This window comes from Myotis lucifugus, unplaced genomic scaffold, assembly GCF_000147115.1.
Source record: "Myotis lucifugus unplaced genomic scaffold, Myoluc2.0 scaffold_2341, whole genome shotgun sequence".
Classification (NCBI taxonomy): domain Eukaryota; kingdom Metazoa; phylum Chordata; class Mammalia; order Chiroptera; family Vespertilionidae; genus Myotis; species Myotis lucifugus.
This window is the reverse complement of record NW_005873389.1, coordinates 1,000-16,400: the sequence shown is the minus strand read 5'-3', so window position 1 is coordinate 16,400 and position 15,401 is coordinate 1,000. Positions and strand designations below refer to the sequence as shown.

The 15,401-nt window shown below is 57.6% G+C and overlaps 1 protein-coding gene across 1 annotated transcript in view; it reads left to right on the top strand.

The window, feature by feature from the left end:
- The window catches only part of LOC102426492 (PHD finger protein 21B-like), a gene marked incomplete at its 3' end in the record, with an annotated part of 17,073 nt that extends 1,959 nt beyond the window's left edge, over positions 1-15,114 (top strand). The window contains exons 2-8 of the mRNA XM_023749009.1: positions 321-413; positions 806-1,156; positions 3,439-3,576; positions 11,872-11,923; positions 12,492-12,568; positions 13,837-13,968; positions 15,052-15,114. Coding sequence (XP_023604777.1) covers positions 321-413; positions 806-1,156; positions 3,439-3,576; positions 11,872-11,923; positions 12,492-12,568; positions 13,837-13,968; positions 15,052-15,114 — 906 coding nt within the window. The remainder of the gene's footprint in view (positions 1-320; positions 414-805; positions 1,157-3,438; positions 3,577-11,871; positions 11,924-12,491; positions 12,569-13,836; positions 13,969-15,051) is intronic.
- Between the last annotated feature and the right edge of the window lie 287 nt (positions 15,115-15,401).

Genomic DNA, 15,401 nt, shown 5'->3' with positions numbered 1-15,401 from the left:
ACCCAGAGACGGGGGCTTACGTGGCATTTCCTCCTCACGGGGCTTCGGGGCGGAAGGCCAAGGCCAAGGTGCTGGCTGATGGGGTCCCTGCTGAGGACCCTCTTCCTGGTGACAGAGGGAGGCTGACTTCGTCCGCTCGCGCTGCTGTAACAGAGTCCCACAGACGGGGGGTGGGGGCCCATAAACCACAGAAACTACCTGCAGCTCAGTCCTGGCGGCCGGAAGGCTGCGGTCGGGTGCCAGCAGGGCGGGTGCGGGTCCTCGCCGGGTGCCGGCGTGCGTCTCGGCCTGGCCCGCCTCAGCGGCGCCCTGTCTTCCAGGCTCTGGGATCCATCACTGCCGTGCCGGTCACGGGGCCTCAGGTCAGCTCCTTGCAGAGGCTGGCCGGGCAAGGAGTGGCACTGCTACCTCAGGTAAGCCACCCACGGTGGGCCCCGGGGTCTGTTCGTCTGTCCCGTGGTCTCTGCCCCAGCCCTCGGCACTGAGGCTTTGGTGGGCACGGAGCCGGTGGAACCCCTTCCCTTGCCCGTCTCCTCCTGTCCTGCGGAGGCGTTCGGGCCAGCACCCGTGTTCCCAGCGAGGAACTGGGAAATCAACTTAGTGGGCGATGACCAGGATTTTAAAAAATGGACTAGACTAGGCTGGTCTCGAACAGGGCAGAGGCATCGAGCCGCCTCACAGCATCGCTTCTTGAATGACTCATTTCTGTACTGGGCCATGCAGGGAGGGAAGTTTTTAAATGGGGGGGGGGGAATGGTTAAAAGAGTCGATCATCCACCTGTCTGTCCGTCTCCCCTCCCCCCAGGTTAGGCCAAAGACTCTGATTCCAGACAGCCTCCCCGTCACCCCCGGCCGGGACCGGCCACCCAAACAGCCCCCAACATTCCAGAAGGCCACCGTGGTCAGTATCAAGAACCCCAGCCCAGCCCTCCCCACCGCCAACAACACCGTGAGCCATGTGCCAGCACCCGGCAGCCAGCCCCAGGCCCTCGCGGAGCCGGCCGCCATCACGTCTTCTCTGAGCAGTGCCGGGGTGGCCTACGCCATCATCTCCACGGCTCCCAGCAATGCCGCCGCCATCGCCCCCAGCGCCGCCGTGTCCGTGGTCAGCGACAGCATCAAAGTCCAGCCCCTCCTCATCAGTACCGACAACAAGGTGAGGCTGTGCCCACGGGCAGGCTCAGGGGTGCTGCACACACAGCAGGCACCTGCCCAAGAGGCGCCAAGTGAACGAGGCCACGAGGCCGGGCAGAATCAGAGACTGGAGGGCAGGATGGCCAAGTGGTCAAATGGATCAATGGGGTGGAAATGAGTGATCGGGTGGGTGGATCCACGCATGAATGAATGAGGGTACAAATGAATGGGTATGTGATTGGAAGACTATATGGCTGAGCGAATTAACGCCAGCAAAACAAGAATGATTGGTCAGTGCGTTAATTACTCATTCATTGGGGTAAGTGACTCGTAAGATGTGGGCAGAAGGGATGACAGCAAGGGAGCCCCCTACTGAGGGCGGCTCTGCTGGTGGAGTTAGGTAGCCAAGGGCTCTTTTGGACCCAGGTGTCTGAATGGAAAAATCTCAGATTTAAAACAAACTAAGATCGTCTCCCTGTTCCCTCCACGCTCCTTCCGACTGCTTTTGAGGCCTTCGGGCTGCGCAGAGCGTCATTTCCTTTCTTTGGCCTCTTTTCCTGTTCCCAGTTTGGGGTCCGCCAGGCTGCTCCCCTCGTTTGCAGCCAGTGTCGCTTCCACTTCCCGGCCTGAAGGTTGGCACTCCCCTTCCATGTCACTGCATGCAGCCTATTTCCGGGGCCCTCGCACCCCGGGACCGTGTCCCCAGGGACTCTAAAAGCCTAAGGAGTTGCTAACGGGCTCTGGTCTGATGCGGTCCCTGTGAGGAGCTGTGGACCCGGGGCGGCCCGGTCCAGGGCGAGCTGAGCAGCTGCTGCCCCAGCTTCACTGCAGCCTCGCCAGCACCCAGTGCTGTCGCTTCAACACTTTCCATTTAATCGGTGCAAACAGGCACCCGCGGTTGAAAGTTGAGTTCTTTGGTTATTATTAAGCTTGGGTGTTCTTCCTAGACTTTTCAAGAATGCTGACTCCTGTGTGTCATTTGAGGATATTCTTTGCCCTTTTTTTCTACGGGGGGATCTTCGTGTTTTCTCCCCGTGAATATAAAAGGGGCATTATTTTCCATCCAGAGAATTCTGGGACTTTAAACTGATATGAAGAACAAAGAGCCTTCCCTTAAGCCCGTGGTCGGCAAACCGAGGCTCGTGAGCCACATGCGGCTCTTTGGCCCCTTGAGTGTGGCTCTTCCACAAAATACCACGTGCGGGCGCGCACGTACAGTGCGATTGAACTTCGTGGCCCATGAGCAGAAATCGGTATTTTGTGGAAGAGCCACACTGAAGGGGCCAAAGAGCCGCATGTGGCTCGCGAGCCGCAGTTTGCCAACCACTGCCTTAAGCCAATGGAAGAGAAGCCATCTTCTCCTCACAATTCATAGGATAGTCCTCCCGTTCTCGGGGAAAATGCCAGTTCAAATTACTCCTGGCTCGGCCCTGAATTCCTTCCCTGGGACCCAAGAAATATAACAATTTTTCCCCAATTTCCTGTCCAAAGACTGAAATGAAATAGCTGAGCCCCAGATGGGAGCGAGCCACCCAGGGAGGCTGGGCTGGGCTGCACAAGTCAATTTCAGACTTTCCAGCCTCTGACCCTCCATCAGACCCAGGGGTCACCCTGAGCCCTGGTGGGGGCCGCCCCGCCCGACGTGGGGCTGCTCAGGTGATTCTGTGTGAGGCCTGGAGCCCACCCCCTCCTTCTCCACAGCCCACCCACCCCTGGGCTCGGCAGGGCTCCTTATCGAGAAAAACAGCATTATTCCCACCCTCCCTCGCCCTCCTCGGCCAAGTGGGAGCACCTCAGACACGGTGGCCTGGGGCCCAAGGGGCAGGAGGGGCGTGGGTGGCCAGGCCCTGCAGCCAGGACAGAGCAGGGAAGTGTCCCAGCCCCCCTGCTCCCCCTCGGCCTCAGTTTACCTACATCTGCGTTGGGGATAAAGGAGCTAACTTCTGCCCTCGCTGCCGGAGGTCGGCATTCCGAAGAAGCTGAGGGTAGAGGCAGTGTGACCTCCCGAATCCACAGCTGGGACACGGGAGCACAGGATGGAACCCAGGCCCCTGTTCCTGAGCCAGGCCCGTTCCCCTGCAGACCATCCTCACGGCGGAGGGGCTGTGGAGGCACACGCTCTGCCACAGCCTGCAAGCTCCGTGCAAGCCGCCTCCCCCCGTGATCCTGCCACTCCAGGGCCTGCATCACCCCGGCTCCCCCTGGACCTCCCAGCTCCCCCTCCCGCTTCCCTCCCTCCCACCCTCACCCCTTCTAACCCCCCCCAGCACCCCTTCATCCCCCTCCCTGCGCCGTACCTTCCAGGTCATCATCATTCAGCCTCAAGTGCAGACCCAACCCGAGAGCAAGGCCGAGTCGCGGCCGCCCACGGAGGAGCCGTCTCAGGGAGCGCAGGCCTCCAAGAGGAAGGAAGCCCGGCCCCCGAGCCAGGAGAACCCCGAGGTAGGCGCTGTGGCCCGGGGACTGCTGTCGGGGTGGGAGGGACTCATGGAGGCAGCTGACAAGCCCCCGCCGCCCTGTGCAGTGGGGGCTCCGAGTGGGGGCTCCGAGTGGGGCGCTGAGCGCAGGCTGAGTGGCGGCCCGGGGCTGGATCCTGCTGCCTGAGTCTGCACCCCTGCTGCTGGCTCCCGGGTGTGACGGCGAACCCCTCCGTCCCGTCTGTGAGGTGGGAGGTACGGCTTCTCTCCTGGCCATGAGTCCACGGTGCCTGGGACACTGCGGGGCTCCCACCACCGAGCCCTACAGCCCTGGCCCCTCCGTGTTCCCGTCCTTAGGACCCTGCTGCCCTCGGGCGGAAGCACTGGCTCTAAAGCAGCCCTGGCTCTTCTCTCTGCTCTGACCAATCACGGCTCTTCAGTCTGCCCATGACCAATCACGGCTCTTCTCTCTGCCCGTGGCCAATCATGGCTCTCCTCTCTGCTGTGACCAATCACGGCTCTTCTCTCTGCTGTGACCAATCACGGCTCTACTCTCTGCTGTGACCAATCACGGCTCTTCTCTCTGCCCGCGGCCAATCACGGCTCTTCTGTCTGCCCGTGACAAATCACGGCTCTCTCTGCTGTGACCAATCACAGCTCTCTCTGCTGTGACCAGTCACGGCTCTTCTCTATGCTGTGACCAATCACAGCTCTCTCTGCTGTGACTAATAACGGCTCTTCTCTCTGCTGTGACCAGTCACGGCCCTTCTCTCTGCTGTGACCAATTATGTCTCTTCTCTCTGCTGTGACCAATCACGGCTCTTCTCTCTGCCCGTGACCAATCACGGCTCTCTCTGCTGTGACCAATCACAGCTCTTCTCTATGCCTGTGACCAATCACGGCTCTTCTCTCTGCCCGTTTCCAATCACGAGTGCCTGAAGGCGAGCAGAACAGGACTCTCGAGTGCCTGAGAAGTCAACCACTGCCCAAGGCTGGTGCGGGAGGTGCTGATGTCTCCTAAAGGTGCCCATAGAACTTTCCAGAAATTGTACATAGCACCCCCCCCCCCCCCAAACCCTGCGGAAGGAGGAAGGAGGATGGGCTCTCACTGCCCCTCCTAATGCCACCTGCACCGGTGGAGGTGGGAAAAGCAGCGGCTCTGGGTCACAGCAGGGGAGGGCCCTTGTGCTGCTGCTCGCGTCCTGGGCCTTTCCCACGTGCCTGCCCGCTGGCCCCTTTCTGTCCCCGCCGAACTCCCATTTATCGCACGTTGCCTTCAGACACTGTCTCCGCCAGGCAGCCTCCCCTGACCACCCAGCCCAGCGGGGAGGAGAGGCCCTGGGGCTCCCACAGCTCCTTAGGATTATTGTTACCCATGTCTTTATTGTGAGAAGTCATCTCAGTGCGATCAGTTATTCGGGAGCGTGACTCACGCCAGGCTCTGTGCTGGCGGTGGGGGCCGGTCAAGGGCGGACGTGTCCTGGCCCCAGGGACACTCACCTGCCGGCAGACAGGCACGGCCTCGGGACGTGGGTTAACAGATGCAGGCGTCACAGCAGAGTGACCCGTTCAGACTCTGAGGTGCAGGGAGAGGGCCGGCTTCCACCTGGGAGGACCCGAGGGCTGGGCGCACGAGGGGCGTGACCAGCAGGGCCCGGAGGAACAGGCAGGGTCTCAACGGAGGGGCGGGAGGCAAGAGGGAGGGCGAGTCAGGGAGAAGGTGCTGCCTGGACAACCGCATGGAGGTGGGAGGGGCTCCGCATGCCGGCGGGAGTCAGCCGGTGTGTGCCCCCTGCACGGACGGTTCCGCAGCCGGGCTCAGTGGACCAGAGCCGCACCCTGGAGCCCTGACACCGGCTGCCGCGGTGGAACTGCATTCCTGGGTACGAGGGAGCCATGGCATAGCTTTGAGCAGGAGAGGGACGTGATCGTGGCCTGCATGTCCACAAAGCCTGCGGGGATTCATCCGGGCCGACCTGGAGCCAAGGCTCCTCGGTGGCCCCAGGCCCAATTTTATCTTGAGAGACAGTCATTTTGGTTCCATGGCAACGGGTGAGCACTCCCAGCACCTGCTGCACCCTGAGCTCTGGGTCTGGCTCGGAGCCAGGCTCCCACGAGCACCCCTCTGTCCCCCGTGGGTCTTGCACACTCTTAACCTTCGGGAGGGCTTTCTGGGTGGATTCTTTGTTCTCTCAAAGTTATCTTAGTCGATTATTGCGCATTTATACAATTAGTATAATTACATCTAACTACATAATTATCATAAATACATGTAATGGCTTCAATAGAACTTGCAATTACAGCGGGTCTCGGCATAAAAATCCTGTCAAGGTTTCTTTTTAAAGAGGGCTCGGAGCAGCTGTGGCGCCTTCGAACCTGTGCACGCGCAGCCCCGGTTAAGTGCACGAGGCCACCCGTTGTCCTGGCCTCAGGCGTCATCTGACCGAGCTGGCCACCCTCAGACCACCGTGTGCCCTGCACAGAGCCAGCCAGAGCAGGGCCAGCCCCGGGAGGCCCTGACCGCATCCCCAGCCCGGCCGCCTCTGGGCCACGCCTGTGCGCTCAGATGCTGCCCCTCCACACCAGCCCTGCTGCCAAGGCCCCAGTCTGCCCGTCTCCCCGGCTGGGTCTCCCTGGCCCTAGATGGGCTCCTCCCTGTCCGTTCACTCTGCAGCTAGAGGACCTCTCAGAAATAAGGAAGTCACCCCCTTCTTGGAATTCATCCACGTACATGCCATCAGGATTACTCTTGGGTGTCCCCATCCACAGACCCACAGCAACAACAGATAAAACCTAGGTGGGGACAAAGGCGTGGCTGTGTCCAGACTCCAGCTGGAGCAGGACGCCTGGGCTCCGGGCTCAGAGGGGACCAGGAGGGGGGCAGCTCACGTGGGACAGTGAGTCCCCAAAGTTCTTCGGGCGAGAGAGGGATAGAACCAGGCTACTCTGCTTGTATGGGAGCCAGTCTGAGCCTGGGGTCACAGCTGCACCGGGGGTGGGGGGTGGGCCAGGTAATTACAAACTGGGAAGGGAAGGTTAAGCAGGAGGGAGAAAAAGTGAAAAATAAAATTAACAGAAAAAAAGGACTTGTGCCCCAAACAAGTCTGTAGACGGAATTCTAAAACACAGGAAGAGCCCTAATGCTGGGAATGACAATAAATCAACACTTGGAACAAGATCAGGCGAATACGAACATTATTTGAAAACCTGGTAATGAAAACATGGTGATTAGTGGAAATAAAAAGAACCAGACACAAAGAGAAAAAAGGAAAAACAACAACAAGGAAAAACAAAAAGAAGCAGGCAGGATGGAGATAGTGCTGCTTGGGAATTGTCCCTGCAGGTGCAGCACAGACGCAAAGTTAAAAAACACACTCACTGTGGGTGCACACTCACTGTGGGTGCATGTAGAAGCAGGATAGAGCCAGGAGGGCAGGAAACCAGAGCTTCCGTCGCACGGGAGAAGGGCTGGGGGAGGGAAGAAGCAATAATTGAAGAGCGAAGCTAAACATTTTCTAGGATTGAGGAGCATTCGTGTGAGTTCTTAGATCAAAAGTCATCTCCGTCTCTCAGGCCGGATGAATAAGAGTAAATCTAGAAGCTAGACATCTGTGTCCAAGAATAGAACGGAGAGATCGTGAAAACGACGAGGGCAGCGCCACAGGCCGCCACCAAGGAATGGCGGGCACGCCGGGGGCTGCCAGGAGCCGGCAGAGGAACGCCCGCAGACTGCTGAGAGGAAGTAACTGCCAACTCGGTTTCACAGCGGCTGAACCCATTCTTCAAGGGCCGGGCAAAACAGACATCGTTAGACATAGAAAGACTAAGAGGCCTGTCACCCACAACCACCAGTGAAGAGAACTGTGTGTAGTGAGAAGACCGGAAGCCAGCACGTGGGTGTGAGAGCCACCACGAGCACCACGGTCGTTTCGTGGCAGGTAATACATTTAAGCACAGACTGCAAATACCCACTTTTTAAAAAATATTGACTTCAGAAAGGAAGGGAGAGGGAGAGAGAGAAACATCAATGATGAGAGAGAATCATTGATTGGCTGCTTCCTGCACGCCCCCATTGGGAATCAAGCCCGCAACCTGGGCATATGCCTTTGACTGGAATCGAACCCAGGACCCTTCAGTCCACAGGTTGATTCTCTATTCACGGAGTCAAACTGGCCAGGGCCCCAGTTTTGTTTTTCAAAACAGGTAAAAGGAAAATTCTAGGCGGCAATAAGAAGTTGGTCAGTGATGTTTTAGAGGAAGTTAGAACATGCTAAGGTTAGCGTGTTGAGAAAGATAGAAATATTAACCTTCCAAAAAAAGGAGAAATATTAACTTTAGACTTCATTAGGGAAATGTATAGCTAAGAACATATACTTCAAACATCTACACTAACTGCTAAAAGGAATAAAATGCCACCTATCACTTCTAAGTCAGCAGAGGAAAAGGAGGTGAATGTGGGACCTTTTCCCCCAAGAAGACAGGAAAGGAAGTGAAAAGAAAGGATGACAAACTGAAAAGACAAACTCATCACCGCCAAGAAGGAAACTGCAAAGCTGCAACCCGAGGACTGAGGGGAAAGGAGGCTAAATGGCCAAAGGACTGGAGACAATGAAACCTGAGCTGGAATTATTTAGGAAAAATAATAAAAACTATCACAGAAATAAATGCATAACTGGATGAGCAGAGGATACCATAGACGTGGCAGGAGACACAGCGAGGGACAACGCGGGCAGAAGGGAGGAAATTATACAAATGAAACAGGAAGAATGAGTTTTTGAACATTAGAAAGTGGTACCTACAGAAGACAAGCAAAGAAGGTACAACAACAGGTAGATAATTGGAGAATGGGAAGGACACCAGGACGGTGGAGCGGGATAAATACAGTCAAACCCCAACAGTCCCCCGCGGTGATGTGAATTAGAATATTACACGTAGGCAGGTGGCTCCTGCGAGCTGCCTGTTACCTGTCCTCAGGTGAGCACGGAAGTTATCTCCTGTGGGAGGCAGGGGAGGCTGAGTGTGGAAGCAGGAGCCTGGGCCCCGAGGGCCTGGTATCGCCCAGCCCAGACTTCCCAGATCCGGCCAGTGAAGCGGTGCCGGTCCTGGGGGTTCCCAGAGGCCCTGCCACTGTCCAGTCAGCCACAGGGCTCAGAAGTGATATGGAAACCAGGGGGCACTGCCCTGCAGCCTGGACCCAGTTCCCACTGCAGCAGCTCTGTGGCCCCTTCGTCATGTCATTAGTCTTGCATTAACCCGGGCGCACCTCTTACGGGATTGGGGTGTGGGGACCCACTGTTCTTGGTGTGGGGTGCTTCGGTGATTTTGAAGTACAATCCAAAAACGTTTATGAAATCATTTGGTTTGCCCATGGAATGACCACGCTGGGCACAAGGGGAAATGGTCAGTCCGTGTGGAGACACGGCCCAGGAAAGGCACTGGCCTTTAATGGAAGGGAAAGGGTCCTGATCCAGTGACTTCAGAGGGAGACGGCCAGGCTGGCTCCGGACCTGTCCACGCAGCACTGAACTTCAGCACAGCCGAGCGACAGAGCCCAGGACTGTCCGCCCAGCCGGGCTGGCCTTCAAGCGAGAGGCTACAAAAACTTTTTAAAAATATATATTTTTATTGATTTCAGAGAGGAAGGGAGAGGAGGGAGAGAAAGGTAGAAGCATCAATGATGAGAGAGGGAGTGAGCCCACAACTTGGGCATATGCCCTGACCAGGAATCGAACCATGACCTCCTGGTTCATAGGTCGACGTTCAACCACTGAGCCACATAGGCCGGGCTACAAAAATGTTTGTGGGTTTTTAAATTTTTATTTATTGGTTTTAGAAAGGGAGGAAGGGGGAGAGAGAGAGGGAGAAACATTGATTTTTGTCGTTCCACTTATTTATGCATTCATTAGTTGATTCCTGTGTGTGCTCTGACCGGGAATTGAACCTGCAACCTTGGTGTATAGGACGATGCTCTTACCAGCTGAGCTACCCTGCCAGGGCTGCAAAAACGTTTTAAATCTGCCAAGAACTCGGGAGATGGGCTCCCATGAGCCCTTCAGGAGAAACTACTACAGACTCAACCTCAGTTGATCCCAAGCAGCTGGGGCCACTTTGGCACCAACACTGAGGCGGCACCTTTAATTAACTGCAGAGGAAAGCCGAAACGGGATAAGGATGTCGGTGGTTTAAATGCTGCCGGCTCCAGCGATGGGCCAAGGCTCAGCTGAGTACAGTTGAGAGGAGGAGGGAGAGAAGGTGGGAGGTGGAATCAACGGTGAGATGGTCTTGTCTGTCGTAGTTGGGACTTAAAGTGAATCAGAGAATATCATTGACAGCTGGCAAGTTGAGAAGTCTTTTTAACAGCAGAGAAGTAAAAATTAGAGAGATGAACAGTCACTGTTTGAAATGATGTAGAAAACCCAAGAGAATGGATGAAAAACTCCCACAGACACTAAGACAGTGGTTCTCAACCTGTGGGTCGAGACTCCTTTGGGGGTCGAATGACCCTTTCACAGGGGTCGCCTAAGACCATCGGAAAACACATATATAATTACGTATTGTTTCTGTGATTAATCACTATGCTTTAATTATGTTCAATTTGTAACAATGAAAACACATCCTGCATATCAGATATTTACATGACGATTCATAACAGTAGCAAAATTACAGTTATGAAGTAGCAACGAAAATAATTTTATGGTTGGGGGTCACCACAACATGAGGAACTGTATTAAAGGGTCGCGGCATTAGGAAGATTGAGAACCACTGCACTAAGAGAATTCGGCGTGGCGGCGGGTGTAATATTAATGTACAAAACTTTATGGACAATCCCTTTTACAATAGCAACAAGAAGATTAAATGCCTAGGAATAATCATAATAAAATATCCAACACCCACTTGAAAGTTTAAAACCCCCGAAGACAAAAAGAATAGAGGCGCACTGTGGTTTGGGTAGGAAATGTTAGTATTATATAAAGTTATCGTTGTGCCCTAAGTTCATTTATAATTTTGACATCATCCCAGTAAATATGCCCATTGATTCCCTTATTTTCAGATAAGTTCCAGGTGGATCCGAAACCTAAATGTAAAATGTGAACTATAGGTACTGAAATAAAACACAGTCGACTTGCTCTATAACCTCAATCTCTAGCCAAGATTCAAAAATCCAAACACCGCAAAGGAAAATATTCATAAATTCCACCACATATAAATTTTTAAAAGTCTACATGGCGCCCAAAGCCCCAGGAATGCCCAACTCCGGGGGCGTGGGCTGTGCACGGTGGCCTCCCACAGAGGCCGGGGCGGCCTTCGCAGGTTGGCTCAGTGGATAGTGTTAGACCGCAGATTGAAGGGTCTCAGGGTTCCATTCCCGTTAAGGGCACATACCTCGGTTGCAGGCTCGATCCCGGCCTAGTTGGGGTGGTCGGGGTGCATGCCTGAGGCAACCAATCGATGTGTCTCTCTCACATCGATATTTCTCTCTCTGTGTCTTTCCTCCTCCTTTCCACTCTCTCTAAAAATCAATGGAAAAATATCCTCAGTCACGTGAGGGTTAGCCAAAAAAAAAAAAAAAAGAGGGGGGACGGGGTGAAGGGAAGGTCCCGGTGGGAACCCTGCAGGCGCACTTCAGCCAGGTGCCCAGTCAGCATCACTGCCCAGTGGACAGCACGTCCCCGACAGGATGTAATGAGAAGGCATTTCCTCTGTGTCTTCTTCCCCAACCCACGACCCCGCTGTAACCCTGAGAACCTCATCAGGCAAATCCCAGTGGAGGGGCCGCCTGCAGAGTCCCTGCCCTCACAACCATCAAGGCCAGGGGTCCTCAAACTTTTTAAACAGGGGGCCAGTTCACTGTCCCTCAGACTGTTGGAGGGCCGGACTATAGTTTAAAAAAAAACTATGAACAAATTCCTATGCACACTGCACATATCTTATTTTGAAGTAAAAAAACAAATGTTTTCGGCGGGCCGCATGTGGCCCGCGGGCCGCAGTTTGAGGACCCTGATCAAGGCCATAGAAACGAGGGCTGCTGAGAAGCTCACAGCCCAGAGCAGCTGAGGAGGCGTGAGGACTAAATGTCACGTGGGTCTGGGGTGGGGTCCCGGGACAGAGAAAGTCCGTTAGGTTAAAGCTAAGGAGACACAGTGAGGAGCCAGCGCATACGGCCCTGAGCAATGCCTGTAGAATGAGTGAATGATGAATGAATGGATGGATGAGTGAATGAATGAATGAATGGATGAATGGATGAATGAATGAATGATTGGATGAATGAATGAATGCACGAATGATGAAGCAAGGTAACACTTCTGTTTCCTCCCCTCAGAAAATCGCCTTCATGGTGGCGCTGGGCCTGGTTACCACGGAGCACCTGGAAGGTAAGGTCCGCAGCAGGACGGCTGGGACTGGCCCTCATGACAGGGGGGGCGGGTGGTCTGCTGGAATCAGCCCGGAGCAGTGGGTCTCAGTCCCCCTGGTCAGAGGGCAGCACCCGAGGGTGAACCAGCTTCTGGGAGGCCCGCCCCAGTGCCAGCCACGGCGGCCAGCCCAGGCCTCTTGGAAGGCTCTGTGCCTGGGGCTTCGGGGGGCGAGGCCACCTAAGCTATAGGACTGGCCCCGGGAGCCCTTTGCCTCAGCCAGGCCAGCATCTGCCCAGAGGCACCCGGTGTGCAGGGTCCTAAGAGAGACAGCCCCAGGCTGGGTGATGGCCCACCGGGGCCCTGAGCCCAGTGGGTGCCTGGATCCCGGATGCCTACCACCTCCCTGCCAACCATCGCCCCCAGCCTGAGCCCAGTGGGCGTGTCCTGCCTGGGGTGGGGAGCAATGCCTGGAGACCCTGGCCTGCTCCCGGCACGGGCATCGGTGCTGTGCAGACAGGCTGTGTGACGGGCGGGGCCGTGATGGCTCCTGGGCGGGAAGGATGGTAACGCGGCGTCTGCCTTGCAGAAATCCAGAGCAAACGCCAGGAGCGGAAGCGGAGAAGCACCGCCAACCCCACCTACAGCGGCCTCCTGGAGACCGAGGTGAGACCGCCTTCCGCAGGGAGGGAGGCTCCGGCTGGCCCCCCTCACCCGCCCTCCCGGTCAATCATCCTGCTTCACCCCGCAGCCCAGGGTCCATTGAGAGACGGAGGCAGGAGACAGAGGTGTCGGCTGAGCTGTCACACACGCTCCCTGGGTGCAGGTCGCAGGGCACAGGCAGCGGGGCACCTGGGAGTGACCCCTTCGCTGGAAGCAGTGTTTCTAAGGCCGCAGAGTCCAAAGCTGAGGCAGAGGCGTGTCCCGAGGCCGGCAGGGCTCCGGGGGCCTGGAGGGGTCGGGAAAGTGCCCTGCGCCTCCCCGGGGGGCGGGCAGGCCGGGTCAGTTGTCCCAGGTGCACGTCCCGTGCATGGAGCTCGGCGGGGAGGGAGGCAGCCCTGTCCCTGAGGCGGGGTCCCCGAGCGCCGTGGCCCGTTTGTAGGTGTGTCACCAGGGTGGCGGGTTCTCTGTTTGATGAGGCCCGTCTCTTGCTGTTCGTGGATGAAACCCTCTCTCTCTGACCTGCAAAGCCAGACCCTGGTCTCCAAAGCCTGTGGCCGGGCCAGAGGCGACCTGTGAGCACGTCAGGGACCAATGTGAAGCCGGTGCCCTTGAGCCCAGGACTCATATGTAGGGTCAAGGGCAGCCCCTCCATGGGCTCCTCCCAAGGCCGGACCTCAGCCCGAGAGACGGGTTTAAGCCAAACAAGACTCTAGAACAATCCTTCTGTGCAATCACAGCCAGAGCCCCTCCAACCACCAAGGCTGAGACGCCGTGGCCTGGGGTGGGAGAGCCCCTCTGGGAGCTTCCGTCTGAGGCGGCGGCGTCAGAGGCCACCAGGATGCAGAGGCCCTTGTCTGGCGCCAGGGCTCCTGGGCCACAGGCGGAAGTGGGGGTTGGGGGGTTGGGAGCTAACTCGTAGCACCCCTTGTTTCCCCCCGGACCCCAGAGCAGCCAAGAGAGAAGACACAGACAGGCAGATGGGGCACCACAATCCGCTCTGTTACTGATTTGCCCTGTGTGGGTCCTCACATGTCCTTCCTAGTGTGACGGACGTCCCCACAGGGAGCGGGGACCACTCCGCCCTGGTGAGGGACAGGCCCCCGCCCACCCCCTCTGCCCGGTCCTGCGTCCCCGGGCCTGTCCCCGTGTCTGCCTCCCGGGTGTCCAGCGGGGCCCAGAGCCTGGGTGGGGCTGTTGGTGAGCCCGGGCAGGGGTTGCAGCCTGAGGAGGGCTCCCCGACGGTGGTTTTGTCTTGTTTTCTGTCCCTGCAGAGGAAGCGGCTGGCGTCCAGCTACCTGAACAGCCCCCTGTTCCTCACGGCACGAGGTGAGCAGGGCCAGGCCCCGTGGTGCCCACGGCCACTGCGGCAGGACCCGCCCACCACAGAGCTGACCTGGGTCGGGGTGAGGACCCAGTGCCAGGAGGGGCCCTCACTCCCCCCCCCCCAGCACCTGCATCTGGCCTCTGCCCTGTGGCCCTGCCCAGGTGCCACCTGCCACCACACAGCCCTGGAGAGAGCCTCCCCTCCCCACCAGGCAGCTGGCCGGGTGCCTCACACACCCTCATGAGCTGCCTGGGCAGCACGTGGGAACCTGGAGTCCTCGGCCCGGCCCTGCCTCGATGACTCGCTGTGGCCTGGACCAGACCTCCCCCTGGGCCTCGGGATCCTTCCGCACCTCAGGGCACTGGCAGGCTGGGACCTGGCCCGGGCCTTCACCCCAGGATGCATGGGCCCCGCCCCCCTCTGCCAGCCCTGCCCACTGCAGGACCTCGGGGCCAAGGAGCCAGCCTCCACGAACACATCCATGGTCACAACACCCACCGGGAGGGTGCCCTTCAGTCCCAGTTAGAGAACAGGTCCTCGGGCAGGAAGCGACCTGCTCCTCTTGGGACTCTGACCTTTGACACATCGCCACCTCCTGGGCCTTGGTTTACTGGTGTGTCAAATGGGCTGCGGGGACAGTGGCACAGGGGTGAGCATGGCAGCGCTTTGTTCGCTGTGGAGTGTGCACATGAAGCAGGGCCTCCCCTGCTGGTGGCGTCTGCCGCCCGGCTTGGTCATTAAGACGTGTGCTTGGCATCACTCACTGCAATGAGTGGGTTACGGGCAACAGAGGAGTTCAGAGCGAGTCCCGTATTCCCACCGGAGCGATGCTTCCCTCCCCCTGCGCTCCCGGCTGCCCTGCTCCTCCAGAACTCGGCCCACGACGAGCCTGGTCCGTGGCGGGTCCTTGCCGTGACCAGGCAGAAACCCTTACTCCCATCATGCCCTGGGTGAGAACCTGGCCACACTGGGGCCTGTGATTCTGTGATTCTCCCATCATGCCCTGGGTGAGAACCAGCTGTCACTGGGGCCTGTAATGCTCCCATCATGCCCTGGGTGAGAACCACCTGTCACTGGGGCCTGTAACACTCCCATCATGCCCTGGGTGAGAACCTGGCCACTCCGGGCCTCATGGACTCCAGTCCTGATTGGTGCTCCCCAGATGCCCACTAACATGTTCTCGCCCTTCCTCCCTGTGCCAGCCAATGAGGAGCCCTGCTGGAAGGTATGTGTCCCCTTTCTTCATACCCAGGGGGTGGGGCATGCTTTCCCGTCCAGGTAGGATCTCTCCTGGCAAAGGTGAGGGCCCAGTGTCCTGCTGCCCTGGGGCGGAGCAGAGGGCCTTTGGGCTCTGCCCTTGGTGCCCAGAGCTTTGCCCCGTCCGCTTCCCAGCCTGCCCGGCAGGGGGCAGCACTGCAGGGGGCAGCCCGCTGGTTCAGGCTGGAGCCCTCTCTGCCCGGTGCTGAGGACGTGGGGACCCGGGAGCCATGGAGGCCTGGGTGCCATTGGGCT